Below are 27,056 nucleotides of genomic sequence, written 5' to 3' on the forward strand. Positions count from 1 at the left end.
GAAAATTTACTTGCACAGGCTGCAGTTTTAATGTGAAGCTTTGTTCTTTATTTAGATATGACGTACTCTTCAGATTCTGGATTTGTATGTAACTTAGCACATTTATTTAAAGCTATGAAGTGTTCCAGACTCTTTAAATATATATTTCTACTGAAGTTAAAATACCAAGTGCATTGGCCTGTCATTTTATTGCTGCTCAGCTTTACCTTGAAGATATTGTGATAATTTTTTTTTTTTTGTTTGTTTGTTTTAAAGGTAGTTTTGGAAATTTGTTCTTTTGTTTATTTTTTTTCCTCAAACATATGTTCTTGAACATTAACTGAATGTATTGTTGTTTTTCTGCTACATGGAAAGAGGGAAATTGAATGCGACGAAGATGACAGTGTGTTGGTTTTGGAGGTTAGGTATTTTGTTACATTCGTAGGACGTCTGTCCCAATTAGAAACATTTAGCTCCTCTAGGACCTGTAATTGAATTACTTGTTTAAATTAGTGGCCTTAGTTTTGCCCTGCTTGATGTTTAGTAGGAAGCTAGTTTAAATAGTGAACGACTTAGTGCACAAATCTTACAAAGCTTCGTGTTCCTCATACGAAATGTTGACATGTAACACACACTGTTGGGAATTATTAAATGTAGAAGGAAAAATAAAGTGGGAGAAAGAAAAAAAAAGTTGAATTAAAAATGAATCGAAAACTTCATTTAAAAACAGTGAACTGTTTCTAGCTGTTTAAAAGGTGTAACTTGAAAACTAATGGATATACCAACGACAGTAAAACTTCATATATGTAGAGTCAATATATGACTCAATATTTGGCAATTGAGCCGTATAAGAGACTTCAGACCACTGGTGTAACAAAGGATAGAATGATCCCTAGCCTTACGAAATTCGCAAATCCTTCATTTAGCATCAATTCCTCGAATAAACATAAATGTTTTGAAATCTAGCACTTATAATTCCTGTCAGAGAGAGATGGAAACTTTTTTCCAGTTATTCCGAGGGACATTATATGGTCTTCATTATTGAGGATGAAAGAGTGAAGGATTGAGGTTAAAAGAGAGGGAAAAATATATGAAAAAAAAAAACACTAATACAGTGTAAAGAAAAATACCTGATATTCCAAAGTGGTAGCTATCAAAGCGTAGATCAGGATTTCCCCAATCAAACATCATCATAGGTATTCTGCCATTATTGACAGGTCGCTTGCTGCAATTTAGAAGCTCCCATGCTCCACACTCTTCTCCTAACCTCTTAGTCTTCATGTACGATTTTACTGTTTTAATATCGTCCATTAATTGTAGCCTCCTTCGCCCCCTGCCTCTTTCCTGCCACCATACCCTCTAGCATCTTTGTTTCAATATGATCGTAACATTACTTGACGATGTTCCCTTTGCCCCGTCATTTTACATTTAGAGGTTCGTTTTCATTGTTTTATTTCATTTGTGTTCTTTATATTTTTGATCCTCTAATTGAGCGTTTCTCAAATCTTTTTCAATTAGGGTTCATGTTTTTAGTCAGAATGTTCTATTTATCACCCTATTCTTGTCCCATTAGAAAGCAAATTTATCTTATTTTAAGTGTACCAGTATATTTATATTTTTAAAATAGTATTAATTAGAGAGGGGAAGGTTAATAAGTCAAAGCTATTAAGACTATTTTTATTATAATACAGCTATACGAGATATTAGAATTTGTGTAATGTTTACCTTACTAAATGGTATAATCTATACCTATTCGAGATTCGCAGTTTATAGTGTAAAATATGCAGTTCACTTGAATTTCATTTCTTCTGTTCTTTTTGGACTAGTGGCAAGTCTAAGAGGACCACAAGGGCGAACTTCAGGGACCACAATTTGAGAAATGCTGCTTTAATTGGTTCTTCATAATCGTTAATCCTGTAACCTATTCTTTCTTCTTTCATCCTTGACAATGACGAACGCAGTGTAAGACGCGAATAGAAAACATATCCAAAATGACGTCTAGTTCTTTATAGTTCCGTTGAAACTACAAGAACTAGAATTGAAGTTGTTGGAAAGGAATAACAAGAACTAGGGTGTTTTTTAACTAGCTTCTTCATTAAGATTTTTTCCAACCTCGGTTTATTGAAACGTTTTTTCTTTCCCATTTGTCATAAGCAACTCCCTGGAAAGCTAAATTATTTTATTTATCGAGATACTATTATACCGGTGTTGTAAATGTAAAAGTGTTAGGATTGCGTGTGAAGTCTAATATTTGAGGCGATAGTCAAGTTAGAGTTATATGATGGACCATTTCTAATGAGATTTACATTGGTGCCTGCATCATATCAGATGCATTCAATGTTCGATCACTTTCAGTTTCTGATAAAAGATTGATAAGGACAAACTTTCATTTGATGTTATGGGCATATGTCTGGGTGCTGATGAGAATTCATGCAGTGCTTTGAATATTGCATCCCCCTTATAGCTTGGGTGTTTACCGTAGTTTCATATATATATAAATAAAAAAACAGTTATGATTGAATACAGCAAGAATTCATAGCTCATGAATGAATACCGATTGCATGATTGATTTCTGACTGTTTTAAACCATCTTTTAGTAGCGAACTTTTTCTTTCTTCTTTATTTTATTTTATTTTTTTTTTTTTTTTTTTTTTTTTTTTTTAATTCTTTCTTTGCATCTCGTTCTTTTCTGTCAGATGTGATAAGATTTAGGTTCAGTTGAAATTGCGAAATTAAAACGTATTATCAACTAACATTAATACATACATCAGGAAAGTTAAATACTTTTATATAGTTTCCTATACTTCAAAGTAAATAATGATTTGAGTCCATATTTGTATTATATAAAGAGTACGTTAAACTGTACTTAAGTCTGTCCATTTATTCTAAAGTTTTCGAGGGAAAAAATTTTAGAAATGTGTATTGATATTTGCTAGCATTGTATAATTATATTCAAGGTAGAAAATGAGATTGCTTCGTGCCATTATTAAGATTTTTATATTAACATAAGTTTATATACTGTAGCATTGTTTAGTGGTAGAGACATTGATCCCTAGGCCAAATAATCAATGACACGTATGAGTTACTTCATCCTTGACGACAGATATTGTAAGGATCTAGATCTTTCAATATTATTTTTTGTCGAGCCTTCGTTTGTTTGTTTTTTCGACTGTCATTTTAAGCACTGTTTTTTGTAGTAAGTGTAATTTGGTAAAAACCACGAAAACCTTAGAAATAATAATTTATTAATCAACATTCATACTTTTTCGCGATTCAGAATTGAACTCTGGATGCCATGCTCATACATTTTCCAGGGATTAGAGATTTTCGGTATTGTTCCGGTCGATGAAAATCTAGGCTCTTAATATATGTATATACCTTGTAATCTGCAATACGCATTTTCACTTTCAATTTTTTTTTTCGAAATGTAGTAGTTATTTATCCCCACTATATGAAGAAATTTTTTTGTTTGTGCACTAAGCCGTACTATTGTGTACAAACATTAGTGTTACCATAAAACTGTTGTTACGTACATAGGTATTAACCCATTCAATTTTAGATTTATATAGAATTCTAGAACAAAGAGAAAGTATGTGAGCACTGTTGTACACTTGTTTATATGTAGTGTTACAAAATGTCAATGTCATTGTAAGTCAAAATATAGTATGTATGTAGTTTTTTTTAAAAAAAAATCATAAACTACATTGAACCATATTATGTAACCTATGAGATCCTCAATATTTAGAGAACAGATTAATGCAGCAAAGTTCGTGCTATATTTATCAATTGTGACTAAATGTTACTGAATCTTTAGAAACTGATACAGATGATTATTGAATGTTATCTTCTCTAGACTTCTATATTCCCACGGAATGTTTAAGTGCTTAGGTGAATGGTAGATACTAAAGAAGAAAGTAAGAACGACTACTGTCTTCTAAGAGTTATATTGCTGTTATAAATACATTTCATATATTCTAATAAAATGATGCTCAGCGTAGTGAATGTTCAAGTTCTTCACTCCGTAGAATTACGTTCGAAGTGTTCATTTGATCCATTGTATTCTGTGTACGGAGTTTAGTGTGCACAATTTGAATATGAATCAAATTTCCTCTTGTCTGTTTTCTAATTTCCATTCGCTTCCTGCAAACTTCTTCCACTAGAAAATGTAGTATGCTGAAAGATAAAACAAAATGAATTACAAGACAATAGACAGAGAACTCCCTCATGGCCTTCGACGCGGGAAGTCTAGGTTCAGTTTCCAATGTGAGTCATATTGATCTGATTGAACGGTAAGCCGTTGATATTAGTCTGATATGGCCTTGGTACTGAATGGAACGTTAAGCTGGAAATCAATCAAGACAACGCACAGAAACATAATATAATTAAGAATGTGGAATGCTTAACAGCAGAATGAATATAATAAACCTTCCTGTCTATTCAGTGTGTCTTCTGGATGCGTTGCTCAGCGAGAGAGAGACCAATTGTCAATGATCTCTGTGTCGATATTTAATATATTACTCTTTACATATATTTAATATGTATTGTTTTTTATAATATATGTAAAGAATATTTCAAGATCTTTAATTACTGTAATTTTTAGTCTTGGGCATTCCGGATTAGAGGTTACATTTTTCGAATTCGTTATGTGCCTTGTTCACTTGGGGGTCAGTCCATATATTATCACCGAAATTTAAAAAAAATCCCCAGTCGACCATCTGAGATTTTGATGAAATTTGACACACACGTGCCTACATCCCTCGTAAGAAAGCCTGTAATTTTTTTATTTTCTCTCTCTACCAGTTCTTGAGAAATTGACTTAGAAGTGGGGCAGTCCGCATCGTGACTTGCTGAACACATTGATTATTTAAGTTTTCAGTGAGCAAGAACTCGGTTACTGATGATATTATGTGAGTCAAACTTTTTCTACAATAAATATATGCATCGTTGTAATGAAGTAATATGTTGAAAGTGGCATGACCATTTTATGTTCGGATATATAAAATGTCAAAGTCAGCACTTTTTAACATCACCGTTTATAAAGCTCAGTTTTTAACGTGTCACAATTTCCTAGATAAAACAACAAATACCTGTGTTTGTGTGCAGTACCTCACAGGGTAGTGAACTATATGCACCAGTAATGAAGAGCTGTTTACACTTTATTTACAGGATTTATGGGAGGTTAAAGTTGATATCATTGAAAAAAACTTTTCGCTTATTGTCAGAGCCCTATTTAACTATGTTGACAGTTGAATATGAACGTGATATTTTGGATGAACATTGCTACTTATATAACAAACAACTTGTGTGAATTTCAAAACCTTGATGTATTTCCTTCCATTGTAAATCATCGCCTTTGTCAGCAGGTGTTGTCGGTAGCCTTTCAGGTTTAGAACGGATATGGAGAATGGAAGTAATTAGAGAGTTTCTCAATAGATGGTATTACTGGAGCCTGATTTATCACATACTTCTTATACCTGGCCACAAGATGGAATTAGTATATGATTATCGCAGAAGTAGCATTTTCCATTTGTGAACCACATCAGAGAAATGGAACCTTGTAATTTAGGTGGTAGGAATGGTGACAAGTGCCACAAATTATTATTTTGCAGGAAATCAGAATTGAAGAAACTAAAAGATATTGAAGAGACAGTGTATGTTACATGGCAATTGTGGAAGGAAGGAGGCTGTGCAAGATTATCTAATAAACCGTTTTGATGATCTCTTACGTGAAGATGATGACTGTGTTAAATTTAAAAACTAGGTTCACACGGACCGGTTGACATTACAAACCCTATAGCTCTCGGTGAGTGAGTTTTGTGACACATTGGCTCAGGGAATTGATAGTCTTAGAGAACACTATTACATAGCCAAGGCTCAAGCTGCATACCTGAGTAACATGAAAACTTCACTTCAGAAAGCAGAGCTAATTGTTTTACTAGACTTTGCCGAAAATTACACGTTCGTTATACAGGTCAAGGTTCAGGAGTACCATTGGGAGAAGTCCCAGGCAACTGTGCATCCTTTCGTGGTGTACTGTAATGATAATGGAACCTGCCAAGTATCAATTTCTGTTGCATATCAGACAGTTTGCAGCATAATGCTACGACTGTCTGTATATTCCTAAGGCATTTCATGACACACCTGATACAAATCCTTTAAGATAGGTAGATTGATAAGATAATTTACTTCAGTAATGTTGCTAGATCACAATATAAAAATTACACGAACATTTACAGTCTATGTCAGCATGAAACTGTCTTCGAAATCAAAGCAGAATGGTACTATTTTGCAACAACCCACGGCAAAAGTCCATGTGATGGTGTAGGAGCAACTACAAAAAGATCGACAGCCAGAGTCAGTCTTCAGTCACCTACAAGACCAATTGTTACTGCACAAGGAGTGTGCAAATGGGCTGACAGCAACATTAAAGGTATACACTATTTTTATGTGTCTGCTGAAGAATCTCGTGGGAAAGTGAGTGCATAGAAAAGACATACAAACTTGAAGACCATTCTTGGAACTCGCTCTTACCATGCATTTATACTACCTGAGGCTAACACAGTCATGAAGATGATTTCTGCAGACGAGTTTGGTACCACAGTGTATCTGGGGGAAGCAAGAGAAGAATGGCAACATAATCTTTATAGTGGTGTGTATGTTGCATGCATGTGTGACAGTAGGTGGTACATTGGTATGGTCAACAAAGTGTCATGTGAAAATAAAAATGTACGTGTGAATTTCATGTGTCAGCTGTCCTCTGTGCTGTCATAGCCACTGCGGAAAGATTAAATCTGGATACCATTACATGATGTTATCTATACCCTAGAAGTACCTTTATTACAAGGTAGCAGTGGACGAACATATAGACTGGATTTTAATAGTTACCAAAAAGTACTAGCATGTCTTAAAAAGTAAAGAAAAGTATGTTGTTTTGCAAAGTGTTAGTTCATATAAGTTTCCACAATTTCAAATCATTTTTGTTTCACAACATGCACGTATCATTTGCTTACGTAACCTGTTCCATAGGTTTATTATGTTCCTTTTCACTTTGTCTGCTTGTCTTTTCTTTACTTATTTGCACGTTCAATTTCTTATTACTAATACTGAACTGTAATTTTGACCCACAGAACGCTACTATTTTGTAACAATTAATTTCTTTCTATGGCAGGTTGTTTCTTCATACAGTCTTACAATATATGTTTTCAAGTGCACAATCTGTAAATAATTGCACTTGGCGCACACGTACGGCTTTACTTCCATTCTCCATATCCGCTCTTAACCTCAAATACCTGTTGACAAAGGCGATGATTTACAATGGAAGGAAATACATCAAGGTTTTGAAATTTACACAAGTTGTTTGTTACATAAGTAGCAATGTTCATCCAAAATATCACGTTCATATTCAACTGTCAACATAGTTAAATAGGGCTCTGACAATAAGCGAAAAGTTTTTTTCAATGATATCAACTTTAACCTCCCATAAATCCTGTAAATAAAGTGTAAACAGCTCTTCATTACTGGTGCATATAGTTCACTACCCTGTGAGGTACTGCACACAAACACAGGTATTTGTTGTTTTATCTAGGAAATTGTGACACGTTAAAAACTGAGCTTTATAAACGGTGATGTTAAAAAGTGCTGACTTTGACATTTTATATATCCGAACATAAAATGGTCATGCCACTTTCAACATATTACTTCATTACAACGATGCATATATTTATTGCAGAAAAAGTTTGACTCATGTAACATAATTAGTAACCGAGTTCTTGCTCATTGAAAACTTAAATAATCAATGTGTTCAAGTCACGATGTGGATTGCCCCACTTCTAAGTCAATTTCTCAAGAACTGGTAGAGAGAAAAAATAGAAAAATTACAGGCTTTCTTACGAGGGATATAGGTACGTGTGTGTCAAATTTCATTAAAATCCCAGATGGTCGACTGGGGAGTGTTCGACCCTTTATAATGGAATAACCCTTGGCAGGTGCATTGCGCTTTGTCATACTCATTTCCAAGGGCTCAGTGGTAGAGCCTTCACCTCTGGTGCATGGAGTCCTTGGTTCGATCCCAGCTCGCGCCAAGTGAGCTTTGTAGTGGACAAACACCGTGTGCGTGGTTTTTCCTCAGGGTTCTCCCGTTTCCTCCCACATTCTTCATTCCACCATTTTATTTATTTCTCATCATCACCGTCTCCTGAGCCTAGCCGACATGACTATGAGAGATAAAGATTTCATTTCACTTCCAAGGAGTATTTTTAAACACTGGACACTATCATCTCATAGCTCGTAACTTCACTACATCTCGTGTCGCGGAAAGGAACTCTGTTTCTGTTTTAGTAAATTCGTAACCGCAGTGTTCCGAGCCGAACTGTTTCTGATGTGGTGCCAGAATTTTTGTGTTATTAAGTGAAGAGTATCAGACATTGTAAGTCCATTTTATATCAGGGTAATATTTATATTGAGGTCGATAATGTTTGATGCGGAAACAAGGTACCAAAATAACGTACGAAGACCCATACATCGACTCCAACATCATTTCTTTAATTTTGATAGTAACATATTTTAGTCTCGTAATAATTTTTCATACAGATTTTTGCTGTTCTCCCTCATTTCCTTTTTTCGGAAGTGTGCTGAAAGAGTGTTCATAATATTTCTAGAACTCAAGATAGTCAGAGAAAGATGTTCTAGGTAAATTTTCAAAATTCAATCAATAAAACAGGAATCACACACAGTCGCTTTAATAAGGCTGCCCATTTCCCTGAAAAGCATTCCTTTCATTCATTTTTAAATCCGCTTTATGAAAGTAGTTCATATATTCGTATATATAGTATGTACGTTTACCACCACTCTCAGATTGTACAACAGGGTGTTTAGCTATTTAAATGCTTGTGACTGGGTTTAATTCGCCGATCATTAGTCACAGCTAAGTCGGCTCATATTTATTATATCAGTTCGACGTGTGGAAATTTAGAATAAAAAGGAACTTTGCTTATGTATAATAAGATAATCTTTATGAACTTTTAATAACATGAAGAGAGATGTTTCAGAATGTTATTTATTTACGTTCAAATTTCTGCAGAAAACAGTTCCGTTGTTCTGAAGTTCAAAACTAAGGCCGCTGGTATAAACTTAAGGTAACAAAATATTTATGGATAGTAATTCGTTTTATTGTTTGATGCACAAAATATTATTTGTAGGTTTTAAAGTTAGATATACAGAACACAAGATTGGGTAATGTAAGTCAGTCATAGGTATATAAAATTACTCTCCCACTGATACGATTTCTCTGTTGATATCTTGTGAATGAGTTGATCAATTACAATGTGTTCTCTGCTTTCAGATTAGTAGAATGAAGCTGCTGTAACTTGAAATTGGTCCACTCATTCGAAAGTTATTAACACAAATAATTTGGGGGAAGTATTTTTGAACATGATTGTATGTGGTATCTTATATTCTGTTAACAAGATCGAATTTTGTGGTCGTAACTGCCGTAGGTGAATCTGGCAGTGGTGAGGCTGAATGTTTATAATGAAGTTTGAGAAATGTGCTTATAAAAAAAACCTTTTGCTTGACATTATGACAGGGAGAAGGGAAGGGCACACCAGCATGGTCTGAAACTCCGAAGCAGCCCAGCAACATGCTAGGTGAAAACCTCACTCCAGCTGACCAACATGGCTCAGTTCAGGTGAGAGCAGCCCCTTATGCTTCAGCAGTAGTCTTTCTTGGTGTCTTAAGTGTTCGGTTACAGGTGGCTTAGAAGCTTTTTCGCACTTCGCTTTATTTATATTTCGCACGTGTCTAGTCATCAGACGTTCTTCTTGTGTTTACTTTCATCTTGCATGAATTTATGTTTTCACTTTCTGCTTCTATAAAATTATCTACACTTCCAATAGCTCACATTTATGTTTAAAGTAGTAAGTTTCGTTAAACTATACAGCATTTTGTTATTTATAGATTTACTAAATTTCACTTCATTAAACTAATTTTTCTTCTGCAAAACGAACCTTCTATTTTCAAATTATAGTGCATTGTGCTTTTTGCAGGTGCTTTTATTTGGTTGAGGTGGTGACATTTTACTTGGTGTCTTTTTATTTTGTAGGAAAGGTTGTGCATCAATATTTTTATTTATTGCAATACTTTTAGCTGTCACTTAATTTTCGTGGGGTGCTTATATTTGGGACACATGCTAATGTCTTAATTGAAAACAGTTAATTCATACTAGTTTTTATTCTTTTTGGGGTGTCGGGACGCAAATAAATAAGTAAATTGAAACCAACATAAAGAACTATATCATTAGGAGAGGAAACCTACTAGATTTTTGCAATTATGTCAGGTACAGAGGAACATAAGTCGTTCTACGTTGGAATCCCAAAAATCTGTCCAGTATAACAGCGGTGTTATTTTCATTCTGAAGGTCACAAAGAGAAACCTACTGACAAAACAGTCTACGAGTGATGCGGGAAATTATCGCTGACTTGTTTCTCTTAAACGAACAGGTCGACGGGATTGTTAACAAGAAACTGTCTAGCATTTGTAACATAAAAGTGTGTAACTGAACTAATTAATTGCAGGATCGACATACAGGTTTTTCCGCTTGTCTAGTAGCTAGCGCGTGCGCCTTTGGTGCGTATGTCTTGGGTAGATTCCCGGTGGGGGGAACATGAAAATTTGAACTTACTGCAATGATGTGGATTTCATTTGCAACCGTAGATCCACGTCTTATATAACCTTGGTGCGAAAAAGGGATGCTAAACTTCAACAACAGCAATGATAATGTTGGGCACCTGGTTCGATCTCAGCTCCCACCAGTTGGGCTTTTATAATGGACAAACACCGTGTGCGTTTTTTTCTCGGTGTTCTCTCTTTTCCTCCCACTCTTAATTCCACTATTATTATTCATCTCATTACCACAGTCTTCTTTAACCTCGAAGCATAATAAACGTGGGACGATAAACTCAAAAATAAATAAATAAAAATAATCGAAATATACAAGGATGTCGAACACCTTTAAAACTCCGAAAAAAGAAATCTTAATGAGTTTCTCAACTAGTGATAATCTTTGTGTTGAGTTTGTATTATTTTTGTATACGGAACTCTCGGACAAAATAACAGCTTAATTTTGCGTAATAGACATCATGACTTTACATATATAACTATTTGACCGAGCATAAGGAGTGCGTAGTATATTTTTGAAAAAAAAAATCATTGTACGAGGATACATCGATAAATAACGTGAAGAAGCCTACTCAAATCCGTGCTTCATTGATATCCGCACATATTACAATTAATGAAGCTTTAAACAAAAATTGTTCTTCAGTCACCTGAAACCAGTTCATTTGAGTAGTGTATTCACAGCAGACGTTATTTCATATGACTATCCAGTAGTGTACCAACATTTGCTCATAAAGGGCTTCCACACACAAAATCGGATCATATCGTGGCTCTACGACTCTCCAATTTTAGTTTGTTACCTTCAGTCGGATAATTTCTAGTACTAATGACGGTCTGGTGTACAGCTTTTTGCTTTCCGTCTTAGTGACATTAATTTCGCTCATATATTTACAATTCAATTTACCTTATTTATTGATAATATCCTCACAGATAATTTCTCTTAATGAAAATATAATTTTGCTTAGCCGGCGTCAGGATTTGTGTATAGCATGTCTGCAGTAGATGCACTAGTTCTACTTGTTGAACTAGAATTTTTTCTAGTAATGTTGAGTCAGTGATGGGATAAATTGTATATTATGGTTAAATGTAGTACTGACTTAATATCAGTAAGTAGTGAGTGCTCAATGAGAAAATATCATTAAATATTGAGTTATATAATGAGAAACGAAATTGAAATAGTATTGCAGGTTACATCTTGTTTTTCCTACATTGCACTATGTAGTTTAATAAATGTTACAAGGTGACCCAAAAAGTTCTTGCCGTTCTAGAGCAGTAATAAATAAGGAGCAGTACAGTGGACAGTACGTACCTTTAGGTTTCTAAGTAATCTCTCATCAGCATCTAACACCTTTTGCCGATGTTCTTGCAAGCTGCATAATACTCTGGTGATAAATCTCTGCATTCATGGATTCAGAGAATTCCTTGAGTGTGTTCCGCAAGTCTCCCTCATTTGCGAAGGATCTCCCACGAAGGTAGTTGTTGAGGAAATGAAACAGGTGGTAATCTGTTGGGACAAGGTGCGGTGAATACATTACATGGCACAGTGTCTCCCAGCCAAGCTGCTGAAGGGTCACCTGAATCCTCTGCCACATGTGGTTTGACATTGTCATGCAGGAACAGCACATCCCTGCGATTCACCCCTTCAACTTCAATGCAAGGTGCACCCTTTGCAACTACTGAAAGTAGGGGTCAGCAGAGATGGTCTGACCAGGTGGAAGGAACTCGTAATACACCACTTGTCGACAGTGCTACCATACAGAGAGCATAACCTTTCATGGATGCAAAGGTGGTCTTGAAGTGTGAGGAACAGTCACGTGGCGACAGTAGTGTCTGGTACGTTTGGGAGTGTCAGAGGATCCACGTTTCGTCACCAGTTAGCAAGCGATCAAAGAAGGATGTGTTTAGTACCGAGTGAGCAAGGATAAATAGGCTGTTATTCGTTGTTCCTTTCTGGCTGCCGACAGTGTGTGCAGAACCCACTTTCTTAACTTGCGTGACTTCCCTATCCCATGCACGTGCAGTCTATTTCAGCGGAAACATGAAATCTTTCTGCAAGTTCGTCACACGTTAGACCACTTTCCTCCCCGATGGCTGCTTTCAGGGCCTTGTTTTCCAACACATGTGGTCTCCACTGCGAGGTTCATCCAAAAGACTCACATCTCCCAAACAGAATTTTTGGAACCAATACCTGGCAGTGCGTTCGTTCACCTCTTTGTTCCCAAATGCGTGGCATATATGGCAGCTAACAGGCCCACTTTAAAGTCATGCAACAAACACACGCGAACAAGCTGATTCGATACCTCATTTCTCTTCGACACTGAACGAGCTATGACTGCTGTGCGCGCGCAATGTGCCTATATTACTGAAGCTCAGTGGTTAGACTAACTCCTGATCACTTGACAGATACGTGCATCATTTTGTTTCCTCTCTGTGAGCACATTATCATGGGATGTCATAAACGGCAAGAACTTTTTTAGTTGTCTTATAATTTTTACAGGAACGTCCAAAAGTTATCTTTAAGTATGCTTATTTATTGGTTGTATTTTCTTGTTTCTTCGTGTTTTGTGTTTTCAAGCTTCAATCAACGAAATGGACTAGAAAATAATGTGTATATATACGTTTGCTATCATGTATATGTATAGTATAAAGTGTCCCACGAATGTAATTTCAAACACAATTTAGCAGTCCTCTCGGTGGCATGGACACAACACAGAAATTGCTTCGAAGAATTTCAGTAACACAATTTAACTTTATTAAGCTGTTTAAGTGTAAGAGAGAAAGTGGATGAAAGAGTGTGTAAACAAAACTTTAAATTTTACAGGCATAAGAAAAAAGGTATTTTAAAATTCCTCAGGTTTTCATTAGTAAACCATATTACTGGATGTTTAAACGTTCTTAATAATCTTAAAATTTATAATTAATATGTACAGTGCGTGGCACATTATGTAGTGCCGTAGTGTTTCGCCGCGAGAGCAATCCTGTTAAAGTCAGCGAAAGATGGCATTATTGTAAAGCCGAAATATAAAATATCCTAAAATCAAAAATTAACGAACTAATAAAAATCATATTTTTGAAAGGAAAAAAATTATGTTGGCAGTTAATTCACACACTACATTTGAAGTTAATGCACACATCACATTTCTCTTTCGAAAAAACAGCCAAGACGTTAGCAGCAAACGTATCTCACATTGCATACTTTATCAAGGGCACGGAATGCAGACATTGACGCATTCGCTCTCATTATCTATAGTGCTTGTCAATATTGACCGCCCAGTTTTCTCGACCAACAGTGAGATGATGAAGATGGTATTCTGATTTTCATTTAAATTTAAATTATTTCAATTATTATTATTATTGTTGTTGTTTAGTGGAAGTAGTAGTTGAATGTTCAAGTTACAAATTGAAAGACTATTTAGAAATGTTCACTAGACTGAGGAAAAGAGGATCGCTAATTGCTGATCTCTTTCAGTTATACTCCTGTACGGAGCCATACTGGGCTAGCGGCCAATTAATTGTCTTATTTTCTGTAGCTTATGCACTGCACTGTCGGAAACTAGCAGGGAACAAAAAACTCACTATGTTCCATAATTTTTTGTTTAGTGTTATATCTGAATATCAAATTGGTGCTATATTTTAATTACACCGCAAACAAGTTACAGAATAGCATAAAAAAATAGTTTCACAGTTTCCCTAAAGATGTTATGTCTAGTTAAGAAAAGAGACGCGAGTGTTCGAAACATGCTGCAAAAAATAATAATTAAAAATTTAACTGTGTGGGTAGTTAATTTTCTCAAATTATCATAATGGATTTCTTGTCATGCGGATTTAATATTAGTGTATGATTAATATTAGTGTATTTATAATAATGAAAACCTAGGCAGGAAAGATGGGCTATATAAAGATAAAATTCCATTCTTTGGTAAAGTGAAGATTGGTGGTAATATTTACTGGGTTCGAAGGAAAAAAAAAAGGGTCTGTGGGGGATAATTGAATTAAAAAAAAAAGTCAGTGTGAAAACAGAATAATTTAAAATTGTAATTATCTTAATGTTCTTTAAAATATCTTCATCTTGAGTTAGCAGTCTGTCGACGACGCTTTATTCTTCCATATCATGAGCCAGTTTTCGTTTTCTTGGGGCCGCAGTGGCTCAGTGGTAGAGCGTTCAGCTGTGGTGCATGGGATCATTGGTTCGATCCCACCTCCCACCAGGTAAACCTTGTGGTGACAAGCCAGTGTACATGGGTTTTCTCGGGATTCTCTCATTTTCTCCCACTTTCTTCATTCCACCATCATCACCGTCTCCTTTAGCCTAGCCAGCGTAACGATGGAACGTAAAACTTAAAGATATCTTTTTTTCCTTCTTCTTCTTCATGTATTATTTGTCCCATATTTCAATTGGGATTATCTGCTAACCCAATGTTCAGATGTTTCTATGTTATTACGTCGTTGGTTGTATGTACTTTGAAGTACTTTAAAAAGCATTTCCAGAAAGAATGAAAAAGTGCAAAAGTAGTGATGAAGTATGTTAAAACAAAATATTAATTGCCGCAGTTATACTAGCAATACAAGGTAGAAAAGTTGATTTTCTCTTGTTTGTTATGTCGTATTTCCTTTTCCCCATCCTTGTTTTGCTTTGTTTTGTTCCATGTTGCTCTACTTCAATTATTTGTTTCGCAAATATTGTTCTTCACAGAAGTTACTTTTTTAGCATTACATGTTCGTTTGGCAGTTTTCATTAACAAATATGAATGCTTTTAATGAGTTCTATGAGTGGTAAAGTAACAGTAATAAATGTAGGTGTATTGTAAATTTTAATGAAAATAATATTTTTTCTATCTTTATTCTTTCTGTTGAAACTGAATAAAATATAGATTTAGTGTGGTACGTAGAAGGTTGAATTATGAAATGTATTAATATTCAGATTGTAACTTTAGAACTCAATGTTAAGTTTATTGTGAGGTTTGTGTTTATGATGGACTTACTAAGAAAATTCCTATATTTGTCATGTTCTTTGTTATTAGGAGTTTTTTTTTTAAGTCCCTTATTCTTTAACCTTTAGAGCTCCTTCGTAGCTAAGCGGTTATAGTATGTGCGTTTGGCGTGGAAGACCCGGGTTCGATTCCCGGCGGGAGCTCACGTGGATCGAAATCCACGTTAATCAGTAAGTCCACGTCTCATAGAGCCTCGCAGCTGAACGGGATGTTAAAATCAACTCAACTATTTAACCGTTATACTGCCCTCTCTGCTGGTCTTACGCCTAGCATGCGTACTTTTAGTGGGCGTGGTCCCAGGTTTGATTTCCGGTGAGGGTGCATTGAAATTTGAACTCATTAAGATGGTTCATATTCCACTTTAAACTGGAGGTCCACGTCTTATATAGTGTCAGTGCTGAAAACGGCCGCTGAACTTTATTAAATAAATAAACTCAGCTTTCGTACTTCTCTCAGTTTCAGTTAACAGAAACATCCGGCCATTATTTGAGTCATTCATTATTATTAAAAAAGGACATGTCCCTTTAAAACGTTATGAAATATACCCCATTTTAATAATAATAAATTAATTTGTAAAGCAGGTATGAAAATGTAAAAAACCAACACTGTGGACTTTATTTACACGTACAATTTTTAATAAAATTACGAATCGTTTGCAGTGTAAATATAGATAGAAACTGTTCTTGAACATAGAAAGTATTGTCATTCAGTACTATGTAGTTCCTACATTCATAACAGGTCATTTGGATAGTAATTTTCGGAACTAACGTTTTGAAAAAATAGATATTTTCCAAAATCTCAGCACGAATAGATTGATTTCAGCACAGTTTCCCGTAAATTTAAAATAACTGACCTTTTAAAGAAGGAATGCGTTATTCTAATTGACTAGCTCATTTAGAATTCGACAAAAGAAACTATATCCATAAAGACGAATTTACAATTGGATGAATATAAGTTTCTGTATCATTAGACTTACATATATGTCAAACTTCCAGCTCATGCTTTCCAATAGAAATAGAATAGAAAGGGTATCATTCTCGTTATGTAGTAGAATTATTTTGTTGTTTGTTTCAGTGAAATCTCAGTTGCACATTTCGTAACAAATCGAAAAATAAAAGAATATACAGTGTAACCCTGATTTTACGTTTGTGCGTCTATCCGAAGATTTATTTGGTCGCGAAAAATAACGCTAAATACATAATGCATTTAAGGAAAATCATATTAGTGAATGTCCCGAGTTTGACAACAACAACAACAAATCATTAGCAAATAGAAAGTATTAATATGACTCACGGAATTCTATATTTACTAGAATCGATAAGCACACTTTTGTATGAGTATTTCTAAAATTATTGACAAAAAACAATGTCAATATTTCGATAACTATCGATGGATTCTAAGATCCGTATCATTCTTTTGAGCTCAAAAATGTTAATATTTGCAATTCCCTTCACGTTTTTGTTAGGTTTTACTTTGATATGTTCATTTTTACTCTGGATTGCAACATGGTATTTTGCAGTTTTAGGAAAGTTGAAAGCACTGAAAACGTATACATTTTTAAAAGCAGTAGGTTAGATTCAGTAGCATCTCATTTTCTGCTTGAAACAAGATGTTTTCTGTGTTCATTTAAATGCATTATTGTTAATTTTGTAATATCTTCAAATGAACAATCCTTCAAGATGAAAATCAAGATCATTCTGATCTACTGGTTTGCAAACAAAAAAATGTTTTATAATATTAAAGTCTCATATATTGTTTATCGTAGTAAAACTCGTTGTTTCATGATGGCCGCACCTCTTTTATATGAAACCCCTATTTAATGAAAACTCCCACTTAAGGGGGGAAAAGATCCCCATGCACTTCGTTCAGTTCGTTATACTGTATATTTAGTATTAGAAGGAAGATTATTATTTGGTATGAACGTGTATGAGTATTAACATATTCGTGATCCTTTTCAAGAAAACTAAACACAGAAACAATACATACCATTTGAGCAGTGTCTGTTGCAATGATATTCGTGATCTAAAAAGAGAGAGCGTATTTCCAGTTCTTAAATCACCAGGGAAGTGAGAATATACTGAGATTTCATTGCGTAGTGTAATTAGGTAATTAAAAAACTAGATCATTTGGTAATTTTTTAACCATTATGTTCATTGTGGTAGAGATCTTTTGTGTGCACGCGTGTATGTGTATGAAAAGATCACTAGAAAAAAGAATTAATTGATCCGTTTGAAACGTCTTAATTGCAGGGAGATATTTTAGAGAGTGAAGTAAGTAGTAGAAGAGCTCCAGTAACGGCTGGCTACATGCCGGGTGTACACTATGAGCAAGGGCCATTGGTGTCTGGGAAAAAGGTGGAGCTGTCATTTCATTCACAAATCGTAATCAGTTTAAATAAACTTAAGTAACACGTAGTTCAGAATAAGATGTTTTGTACACTTCAGTAGTTTCAGCACGTATAAGTACTTTCAAAGTAGACGTACTGCGATTAGTTTTCGCTCAAAGTGATTTTTATAGTTCATTTGATAAAAGTTTGGTTGTATTCTAACTTTAACGTGCTTCATAAACCTATAGCTTGACAACTTAGCAAACTGCCTCCAACTGCGCAGGTGCGAGCGTCAGTACAAGGGCCTTGCCGCTTCCAATTCTTCCCTTCAACGTACCCTACATTAAATGAGCATAGTTACCATCCTAAAAAATGTTGTTGCGGGTTTAAAAGGGATGTAGAGTTCTTTTTCGGGGGGAAAAAATGTTTGCAGGCCGAATTTATATCTAGGACTGCACCTGAATGTTTGATTTTTCAGTATGTTATATGGTGAAGTATCTTAAAGACTATGCATAAAATAAAACACTTTCAAAAAAGTAAATAAATAAAAATAACGATAAAAAGCAGTTCTTGGTCTGTAACATTCTGTCGACATGTAAATTAGAGTGTGCGAGGAACTTTTTGCCTATTAAAAATACACCTATATATAGCATATGAAATGTGAAGAAAGGCCAAAATTTTGTTTTAAAACAAACTGGAGGTCGCTACACATCCTGGATTTCGGATTTACATTTCTAATTACGTATGCTGGGCAAGTCCGTTGAGTGGTTGCTGCGCTGAAAGGTGTATAATCTGGAAATTGTCACGAAAGGATACGTCAATGGACGTTGCAATTTAATTAGTCTTCGAAGTTAGCGAACAAACTAGTTATACCAAGAATAAAATACGGATTTTTTACTCTTAAGTTTAAAGTTCAGCGGGTGAGATTTAAGCCTACAATTTCTCATTTATAAAGAAAGAAAACATTGAACTTGAAATTGCGAGAGTTACACCGTGTAGTACTAACCGTTGATGAACATGTACTTTATAGAAAAAATAAATTAAATACAGATTGGAAATTTTCAGTTTTATAATAATGAGCAATAAAGAGCTTTCCTGAAAAAAAAAGTTTATCCGCCTGTTGATTGGTTTCACGCCACGTGTTTTTATGCTAATCACCACTTGTCTGCATTAAGTTTGTTCTGGTAGAGGGGCACGGTGGCCCAGTGATAGAGCGCTTACCTCTGGTGCGTGGGTCCCTGGTTCGATCCCCACCCAAGTAAGTTTGGTAGACAGCATCGTGTCCGCGGGTTTTCTCTGGGTACTCTCGTTTCCTCCCACTTTCTCATTTCAATAATTCTTCCATCATCCCTCACTTACCTTAATCATAGTCTTCCTTAAAGGGCATAATAGTGGGACATTAAACTGAAATATTTCATTTTTTGTTCTGTGAAGTAATATAATTCAGAGCACGAGACAAAATCTACAGTGTAAATTCTGCTATTCCTCCACTGAATGCTGCGTCATAATCGGTTTTTGCAGTTCGCAATAGATTTCTCGTTTTTGGGAGGGAAGGGGGATTGGCTCTACCGTATGATCTAATCCCATGTACGACAATATGTTTCTTCTCTTCCTTTAGACGAAGGTTTCTCACCTTGGAGGTCGCGAAGATAAGCGGAAGAGATAAATATAATTAGAACCTAATGCCGGAAAATATTTTTAAGTATTATTTTCATTTTTTTTTCTAATATGCATATTTTATTTTTACACTTAGGGCTACTGTAAAGAACAAATAGCCTAGTTCTACTAAACATTTTCAACAGGTGCCGAGTTGTTTAAAAATCAGCTTAAATAAAAGAGATACGATATGAAACTAATGAAAACTGCATATTGAAATGCCAGAAAAATACAAATGCAACAAAAACTGCATATGAAATACAATTAAAATTGAAAGTTGATGAGATACCTGAGCATGGTGTGATTTCATCTTCTGGCAGTGTCTTGTTCAATCTTCGTGACCACATTATCAAGTTATTTTCAACTGATAAGCGATTTCTTGTCATTGTTTTAATGCTTAAAATGGAAGAAACACCACTCCGGCCAGTGTATTCATTTTGAAACAGTATGACGAAACGGATTCGATATTTGTAATATGAATGAACTGACCAGATTTGGTTTTAATCCATTCGCTTTTAGGAAAGTTACTATATCCACTATATAAAAGAAATGGACTCTATTATAGAAACAGATGGATATCATGAGATCTCCGCAATAGGTATACTAAAAATCCCACACAAACTTATTACAAACCAGAAATTATATGAGGTCGCTGGCAAGAGGATGTGATAAAATTAGGTTGAGAACCACTGTTTTAGACTGACTATACTCACACTGATGAAGAGCTTGCTAGAAACGTATACAACTTTCTAGCATTCGCAACTTAATGGAAACATGAAAAAATGGCAGCTTACCAGATTAATATAGCGAACGACCTTGCGCCCTCAGAACAGTTTCGATGCGACATAGAATGGAATCATGGTGCTCGTAAATGTGTGAACGGTAGCAAGTAGAATATTACACCATTCTGCGTGCAGTGCATTACTCAGTTTCGAGGGAGAGGATGAAGACGTAAATTTCCACCGGATTCATGTCTTCAAAACGGACCACAGATTTTTAATTATATTCAGGTTTAGGGATTGGGCGGGCCAGGGAAGGTCTCATATGCATCCCCATGTTCCGCAAATTACACCGCAGCAGCTCTTAGCTGTGTAAGTGGACGCGACGTGAATATGGCGTCATTACCCGGAAACATCATCTGTATCATAACACGCACATGGCCCCCTAAAATGACGCCACCGAGAAGTGTCAACACAGGAGCCACTGAAAACCAGAATATTATAGCCCATAGTATCACAGAACTGACGCAGGGTCCGAAATTTCTGCACAGTATATTGCGGCCCGTATGTTTTATGGTTGGAGGGAGAGACAGTTTCATACACTTCTTTGGGCGTCCATTACACATAAGCAAAGATGGCTCATCCGACTATATCACACGTTTCCAGTCACCAGTGGTCCATATTGTATGTTCGCGGCATCGTTAGCGTTATGGTTCCATTTCAGCGGTTTTGTATCCTGTATGTCCATATCACGTAGCTCGCGTATATTGTGATTAGCGATATAGTGGGAGATTCTGTTTGAGTTCCTCATCAGTTGCACCGCAGTCGCACGAATACTCTGAGCAGTATTGTTGGGTTTTTCGCCAGCACAAAAGTACCCAGTTTTTTTTTTGGGGGGGGGAGAGGGAGGGGATTAATCTACAGTAACTCAAAAACCTACTTCCAAAAATATATTTTGGAACTTAAATTGAAATAATACGGTAGTCCTAATGTGATTATAATTATTTTCTTCAGTTGTGTTTCCTAGTACACACCTAGTTCCAGAATTGTCTTAAAATATGTATTTATTTTCTGAAGAAAATGACATGAATTATGTTCGCGCTCGATCAGATTTGCTGTAACGATGTTCAACTGTAATCTGGACTGAAAAGCAAGGCGAGTACATTCCCTTTGTTTTTGTAGTGCATATTTGCATATTAGTACAAACACATAATAAAATGTCTTTGTGTGTTAGGTATTTACAAATAGAAATGCTCCATGTGAAAAACGAGTTTACTAAAGATATACCTCTATTCTCTATACTACACTTGGATAATGTTGACCGTGATATATTGTCCCACTATTTGCCTGAGATGTTTCAAGGGGAAACTAAGGAATCAGTCAGGACGCCTGGTCCAGGAATTTGAATCTTGAGTGTAATATGGGATTTTATTCATATTCTAACAGTAGCAGAAACATCTGTTCATTGTACGGAGAGAATAGGTGTATGGAAGGAATTTGAATCCCTTCCTCTCATTAGGAAACTCATTTGAATGAAAGTACAATGATAAAAGTCCGTAAAATAATATTTTTGGTATAAATGTTTAAGATTAGGATTCAAATCTCCTTTAATCACAGTGACATGATAATCCAGTTTGAAGTAGGTACTAACTATATTCCAAAATTCATTTCAAATACGTCAGCGTGAAATGAATTTTCCCATGATGCGATCACAAATAACATTTATTTTTTCCCTTTCCTGTTCAAATTGGAATTAAATGGCTTGGTGATCGTCACTATTTATCTCAGCGATCCCAGAAACTATGGATTGAACACTAACTATGGTTGGACTATCGGTCGTTTTAGATTACTCTTATATGCCTCTTCCTTGCTTCCCCCTCCCCGTAACCATTGTCACCTCTGTACCGATGGGTGATAGACTTACAAGGCATAGAGAGTGTCACTATTAATCTGTTGCCTCGAGAACAATAGATTTGATACAAATATGGTCTATTTCGATTATTTACACTGTCCCTCCCTCTCACTCCCATGGTATATTTTTCCAGGTTATGTCATGTATGCATCAAATTTAATTAAATATGCTCCAGGCGTTCCAGAGTTATGCTGAAACGTACATACACATACATTTTTATGTATAACCGTGTAGAAGGATTCAAGACTGCGAAACTTCAGGAAAAACTTCAAAGTTGTGACCAAATTTGGCCGGCATCGAAAAGTGCAAACATTTATAGAAGTCAATAAAAGTTAAGCTGTCGTTCTCATATGAGAATGCAACTATCGGAGGAGAATTTTCTGTCAATAAATCACTACTGATGGACTATGATTTACAGTGTTACAAGGGACAGGAGGGATTGAAAATGTGCGAATCGATGGTAAAAAGACAGTATCGAGAATATTTGCAATATCGGATGTAAAAAGAACTACACACTTGAAAAAGAAACAGAAATGCTTCTTTTATGTAACACACAAATAAAAGAAAATGTTTATTAATATAATATATAATTTTATATAATATATATTAATATTATTAATATCTAGTTTTATATTAATAAACTTCCATCAATTTATATCGTTAAATGATTATAACCAATAAAGAACACGTGTGAAAAGAGGACGATAACTTAAAAGGAGAAAAAGAGATTGCTATTAATGTGGAGGTGATAAAAAGGTAATGGCTTCCCTACTTAAATATTAGTGAAGATAAATTTTGTAAAATTAAAATATATTTTTGAAATTCAACCGAATGAACTATAGATTGAAAGTATTACGTCGTCTCTTTGTAAAACTTTAGATGTACATGTATGACTTTAGAAGTATTTAGTTATGTGATAAATTTAGTAGAAAGATATTGCCATTGAAAATGAAAATATGAGGAAAGAAAAGTAGTTTCAAAAACCAACTCAAAATGTCATCCAGCTAGTGTGTTAACTTTACTGTAGAGGAAGAGGAAACACTAATTTCATAAAAGAAATTGTCATGAAATTTTTGTGGAGAATCTTTTTGGTCAGAACATGTAGGAACTCTTCATAAATCTATGGTTGTGTATATAAAAGGCCTGGCGTGCTTATTACTTTCGTTTCATTAAGTTGATATTTATGAAGCCTAGTGTCACTGCAAACGTAGCTACACACAAAAACAGATGGAAGTTAATAAGATCGCATTATTTATACTAATTTAGAAGTTCCGTTGTTCAAACGTAAGTTTCCGATCGCCCTCAATAATATGGAAACAATAGCTAATTAACAAAAAATCTATCTAATTTCCGAACTCACCCTGTCCAAATCTGTTTTTTAAAAAAACTACTACTTTTTTAGGTTATGAAAGAAGAAAAAACTTGGTGACCAATATTAACCACTTGAAGTTCGATGTGTCTTTGTATTTATAGTCTTAGTTTCAAAATTATATACGTTACCCATCTATGTAGTATAAGAGTGGACGAAATAATATTTAGTAAAAAAAAAATATATATGTTGGCATCCAGAACATTCTGAATCCTTCCTAGGAATGGAAGCATACAAATACTTATATCCTGGGTTGTGTTTGGTGAGATGTTGCTCCACTCTTCGTACAAAATCTGCTGTAGTTCCTTGAAAAATGATGAAGCAAAATGGGGTCTAATTTTGTTTTCCAAAACGGATTACAGCAGCTCAGTTATGTTGAAATTCAGTGATCTTGGAACCCAAAAGAGAAATGGTAGTGTCTGTTAATAATCCTATAACCACACTTGGAAGTTCTAATATGTGTAATATGAAGTCACGTCATCCTGGAAGATTTATTTACGTGCAGAAAACAGTGCACTATTTTATTGCCGTGGTTTCCCAAATTGAACATGCAGATCTTCATGCATGATAACAATGGGACGTACACAAGAACAGTGTATGATTGCTTACACCACGACAGAACGGCCCCCATTTTGGGGAGTTGACGGCAAACCTTCGGAATTGTAGGCTTGTACGAGGCCACTATTTATATTTTGAGCCTAACAATGAAAAACTGTAATTTGTCATTGAACATTGATTTTTTTTCTTTTTCGAAATATTCTCCTTTATGATCAATACACTTTTGCATTTGTTCGAACCATTTGTCAAAGCATTTCTTCCAATCTTCTTTGAGACACCTCCATAATATGGTTTTTGAACACATCAACGGCTTCTTCTGCCGACAAAAATCGTTGTCCACGCAATTTATTCTTGACATTCGGAAACAAGAAGTCGTAATTGGGTGCCAAATTAGGACTGTACAGCGGATAACTCATCAATTCGATTTTTTGAGTGTTCAAATAGTCGGTTGTTAGACGAGATTGTGAGAACTCGCATTGTCTTGATGAAGAATGATCCGACGGCGCTTTTTTTGTTTTCCGTATTTGATCAAAGACCTCTGGCAAACAAATTGTTGTATACCATTCAGAGTTGACCGTTCTACGTTCCTCTAAAGGCACAGTTGCCACATGATCAGTTTTCCCGAAAAAACGGGCGACAATTTGTTTCGATGTGCTTCGAGCGCGTATAACTTTTGGTGGATATGGTTCATCTTGAAACACCCATGCAGTCGATTGCTGTTTACGTTCCGGCTCATATGCATATATCCATGATTCGTCACCTGTTACAATCTTATATACGTCTTTTGAAGCGCCGCCATTTTATTTATTAAGCGTTTGTGTTCACCAATCTACGCGAGCTTCTTTTTGAGTTTTTGTCAAGTTATGTGGGATCCAACGAGAACAAACCCTTCTCACAGCTAAATGATCATGTAATATTTTATATATGCTGGTGGAACTAATGCCTAGGGTTGCCTCAACCTCACAGTATGTCACATGACGATCTTGCAGTATTAGGTTTTGCACAGTATCAATGTTCTCTTGAACAACAACTGATTTTGGACAACCTTCGCGAATTTCGTCAGTGAGCGAATGGTGGCCACGAGTAAAATTGTTATACCAGCGTTTCACAGTGGCAAAGGATGGGGCTTGATCGCCAAATGTGGAAGTAAGTTGATCGATGCACTCTTGATAATCCATGTCGAAAATCGTAATAAATCATCGCGCGAAAATTTTCACAAGTTAATTGCATTTTTCAGTCACGCAATCTTCAAATCAACTTGAACAATACAGATAAAGCTATTGACGAAACCTTTGAAGTACGTTATGGTCAACAATGTCAAATGTTTTAATGCAAACAAAAAATAGCGCCTAACTACAATCAGTATTGCCAAGGTTCAAAATATAAATGATGGCCCTCGTAGTGCTGTTCGCCACTATCTACAATGGGGAATGAGGTAAAGGTGGATGCATCTGACTACATGATACATTTCCTTGGTGTTGCACTGCAATAATCTCTTTCTGGCATTCATTGGCGTTACGAAAGGTTTGACAATATCAGTTGTGCAAACAATATTCATTTTATGAAGCTTTTCACTGCACTGTTTTCGAGGAAATAAGTGTTCTGTATTTGACAGTTATGTTCTGTGGTCACTTTCGTGGCAGTTGGCCTCTACTTCCGATGACAATCTGCTTTGACTACCTCCTATCAAAGTTTCGTTTTTTGCCCATTGTTATGCTCTACGGAAGATGATTTTCCGTTTCTACATGATATGTTTGTATGGCAATTGACACAGTAACTCGCGATACTCCCAGGACATGTGCGATGTTGTTACAGATGTACACTCATGTCCAAAATGATTGTCGCATATCTATAACTATTTTCTTGTAAGAATATAATTTGATAATAATTTTGCAGGGTACTTTTAATACTGGTACTATGTGTATAATCGGGAAATTACATTTGTGGTAAATTTCGTAGGAAAAGAATTATAAATACGAAAATTAGAATGAGTAAAACAAAGTTTTTCTAAATGGTCAAGAAAGTTTTATTTTCGTTTTATTGTTCTTATTTACTGCTCTTTTGACATGAAATTGGCCACATATGTCTTTGACGATTATACATATACTAACATTACAAGAAATACCGGATGAATTCGTTACTAAATTATATTCCTACAACATATTTATAGACATGAAACAATAATTTTAGACATGAGTGTACCAAAAGGCGGATACCAATGGTCATTAAGTCTGTCAGATCAGACAGAGTGACATACATACTATGGCACTCATGGATGAACTGGTAAATTGTAACAGTTGAGCAAATCCACACCATATTTTTTAAAAGAAAAAAAAAATCGCATTTCACAACGCGTGATGTATAACAACGACGGTAACTAATTGCAGTTCTTCACAGCTGTTCACATTATTTTGTCCGTCCCCGTGTATAAACTATGAATGTGTTCGACACTGTAGGTACGATTATTTAACATACAATATAGAATGGAAACTAGCATCAACTAACGTATTTGTGACTTGCATTCTCCTTGTAACGTTACTTGTGTGTGATTTACATTCTGTTCGTAACGATTATAAGCCACGAAACAAAGATATGTTTTATATAATAAAATTAAAATTTACTATACCATTTACGCGTAGTATTGTATAAAGGGCACTATGAAAGTTTTGCAGTAGAACAGAACTGATTATCACAGGAGTTTGCAACTTAGCACGTATTTAGACGTGCCTAAACCTGCACTGTAGAAGCTCTAGTCATTGTCTCAGTATCAGTTGATTTTCAGCTGTGTTAATGAAAAGAGATGAAGATGTCAAAAACTGAATACCTGGCAATTTTGCGCTACAATTTTGCACGTGGTTTAAGCGTTGATCAGTGT

The 27,056-nt window shown here is 35.3% G+C and overlaps 1 protein-coding gene across 3 annotated transcripts in view; it reads left to right on the top strand.

The window, feature by feature from the left end:
- The window catches only part of gish (casein kinase I gish), a 253,937-nt gene that overhangs the window by 210,807 nt on the left and 16,074 nt on the right, over positions 1-27,056 (top strand). The window contains exons 10-11 of one of the 3 annotated variants that reach the window (XM_081733729.1): positions 9,563-9,664; positions 17,891-17,995. The exons of 1 other annotated variant lie outside the window; for it this stretch is intronic. In XM_081733729.1, the coding sequence (XP_081589855.1) occupies positions 9,563-9,664; positions 17,891-17,995 (207 nt within the window). The remainder of the gene's footprint in view (positions 1-9,562; positions 9,665-17,890; positions 17,996-27,056) is intronic. One more of the 3 variants, XM_081733730.1, reaches the window with a different exon arrangement.

Source organism: Thermobia domestica, chromosome 12 (assembly GCF_964235325.1).
Source record: "Thermobia domestica chromosome 12, izTheDome1.hap1.1, whole genome shotgun sequence".
NCBI classification, from domain to species: Eukaryota; Metazoa; Arthropoda; class Insecta; order Zygentoma; family Lepismatidae; genus Thermobia; species Thermobia domestica.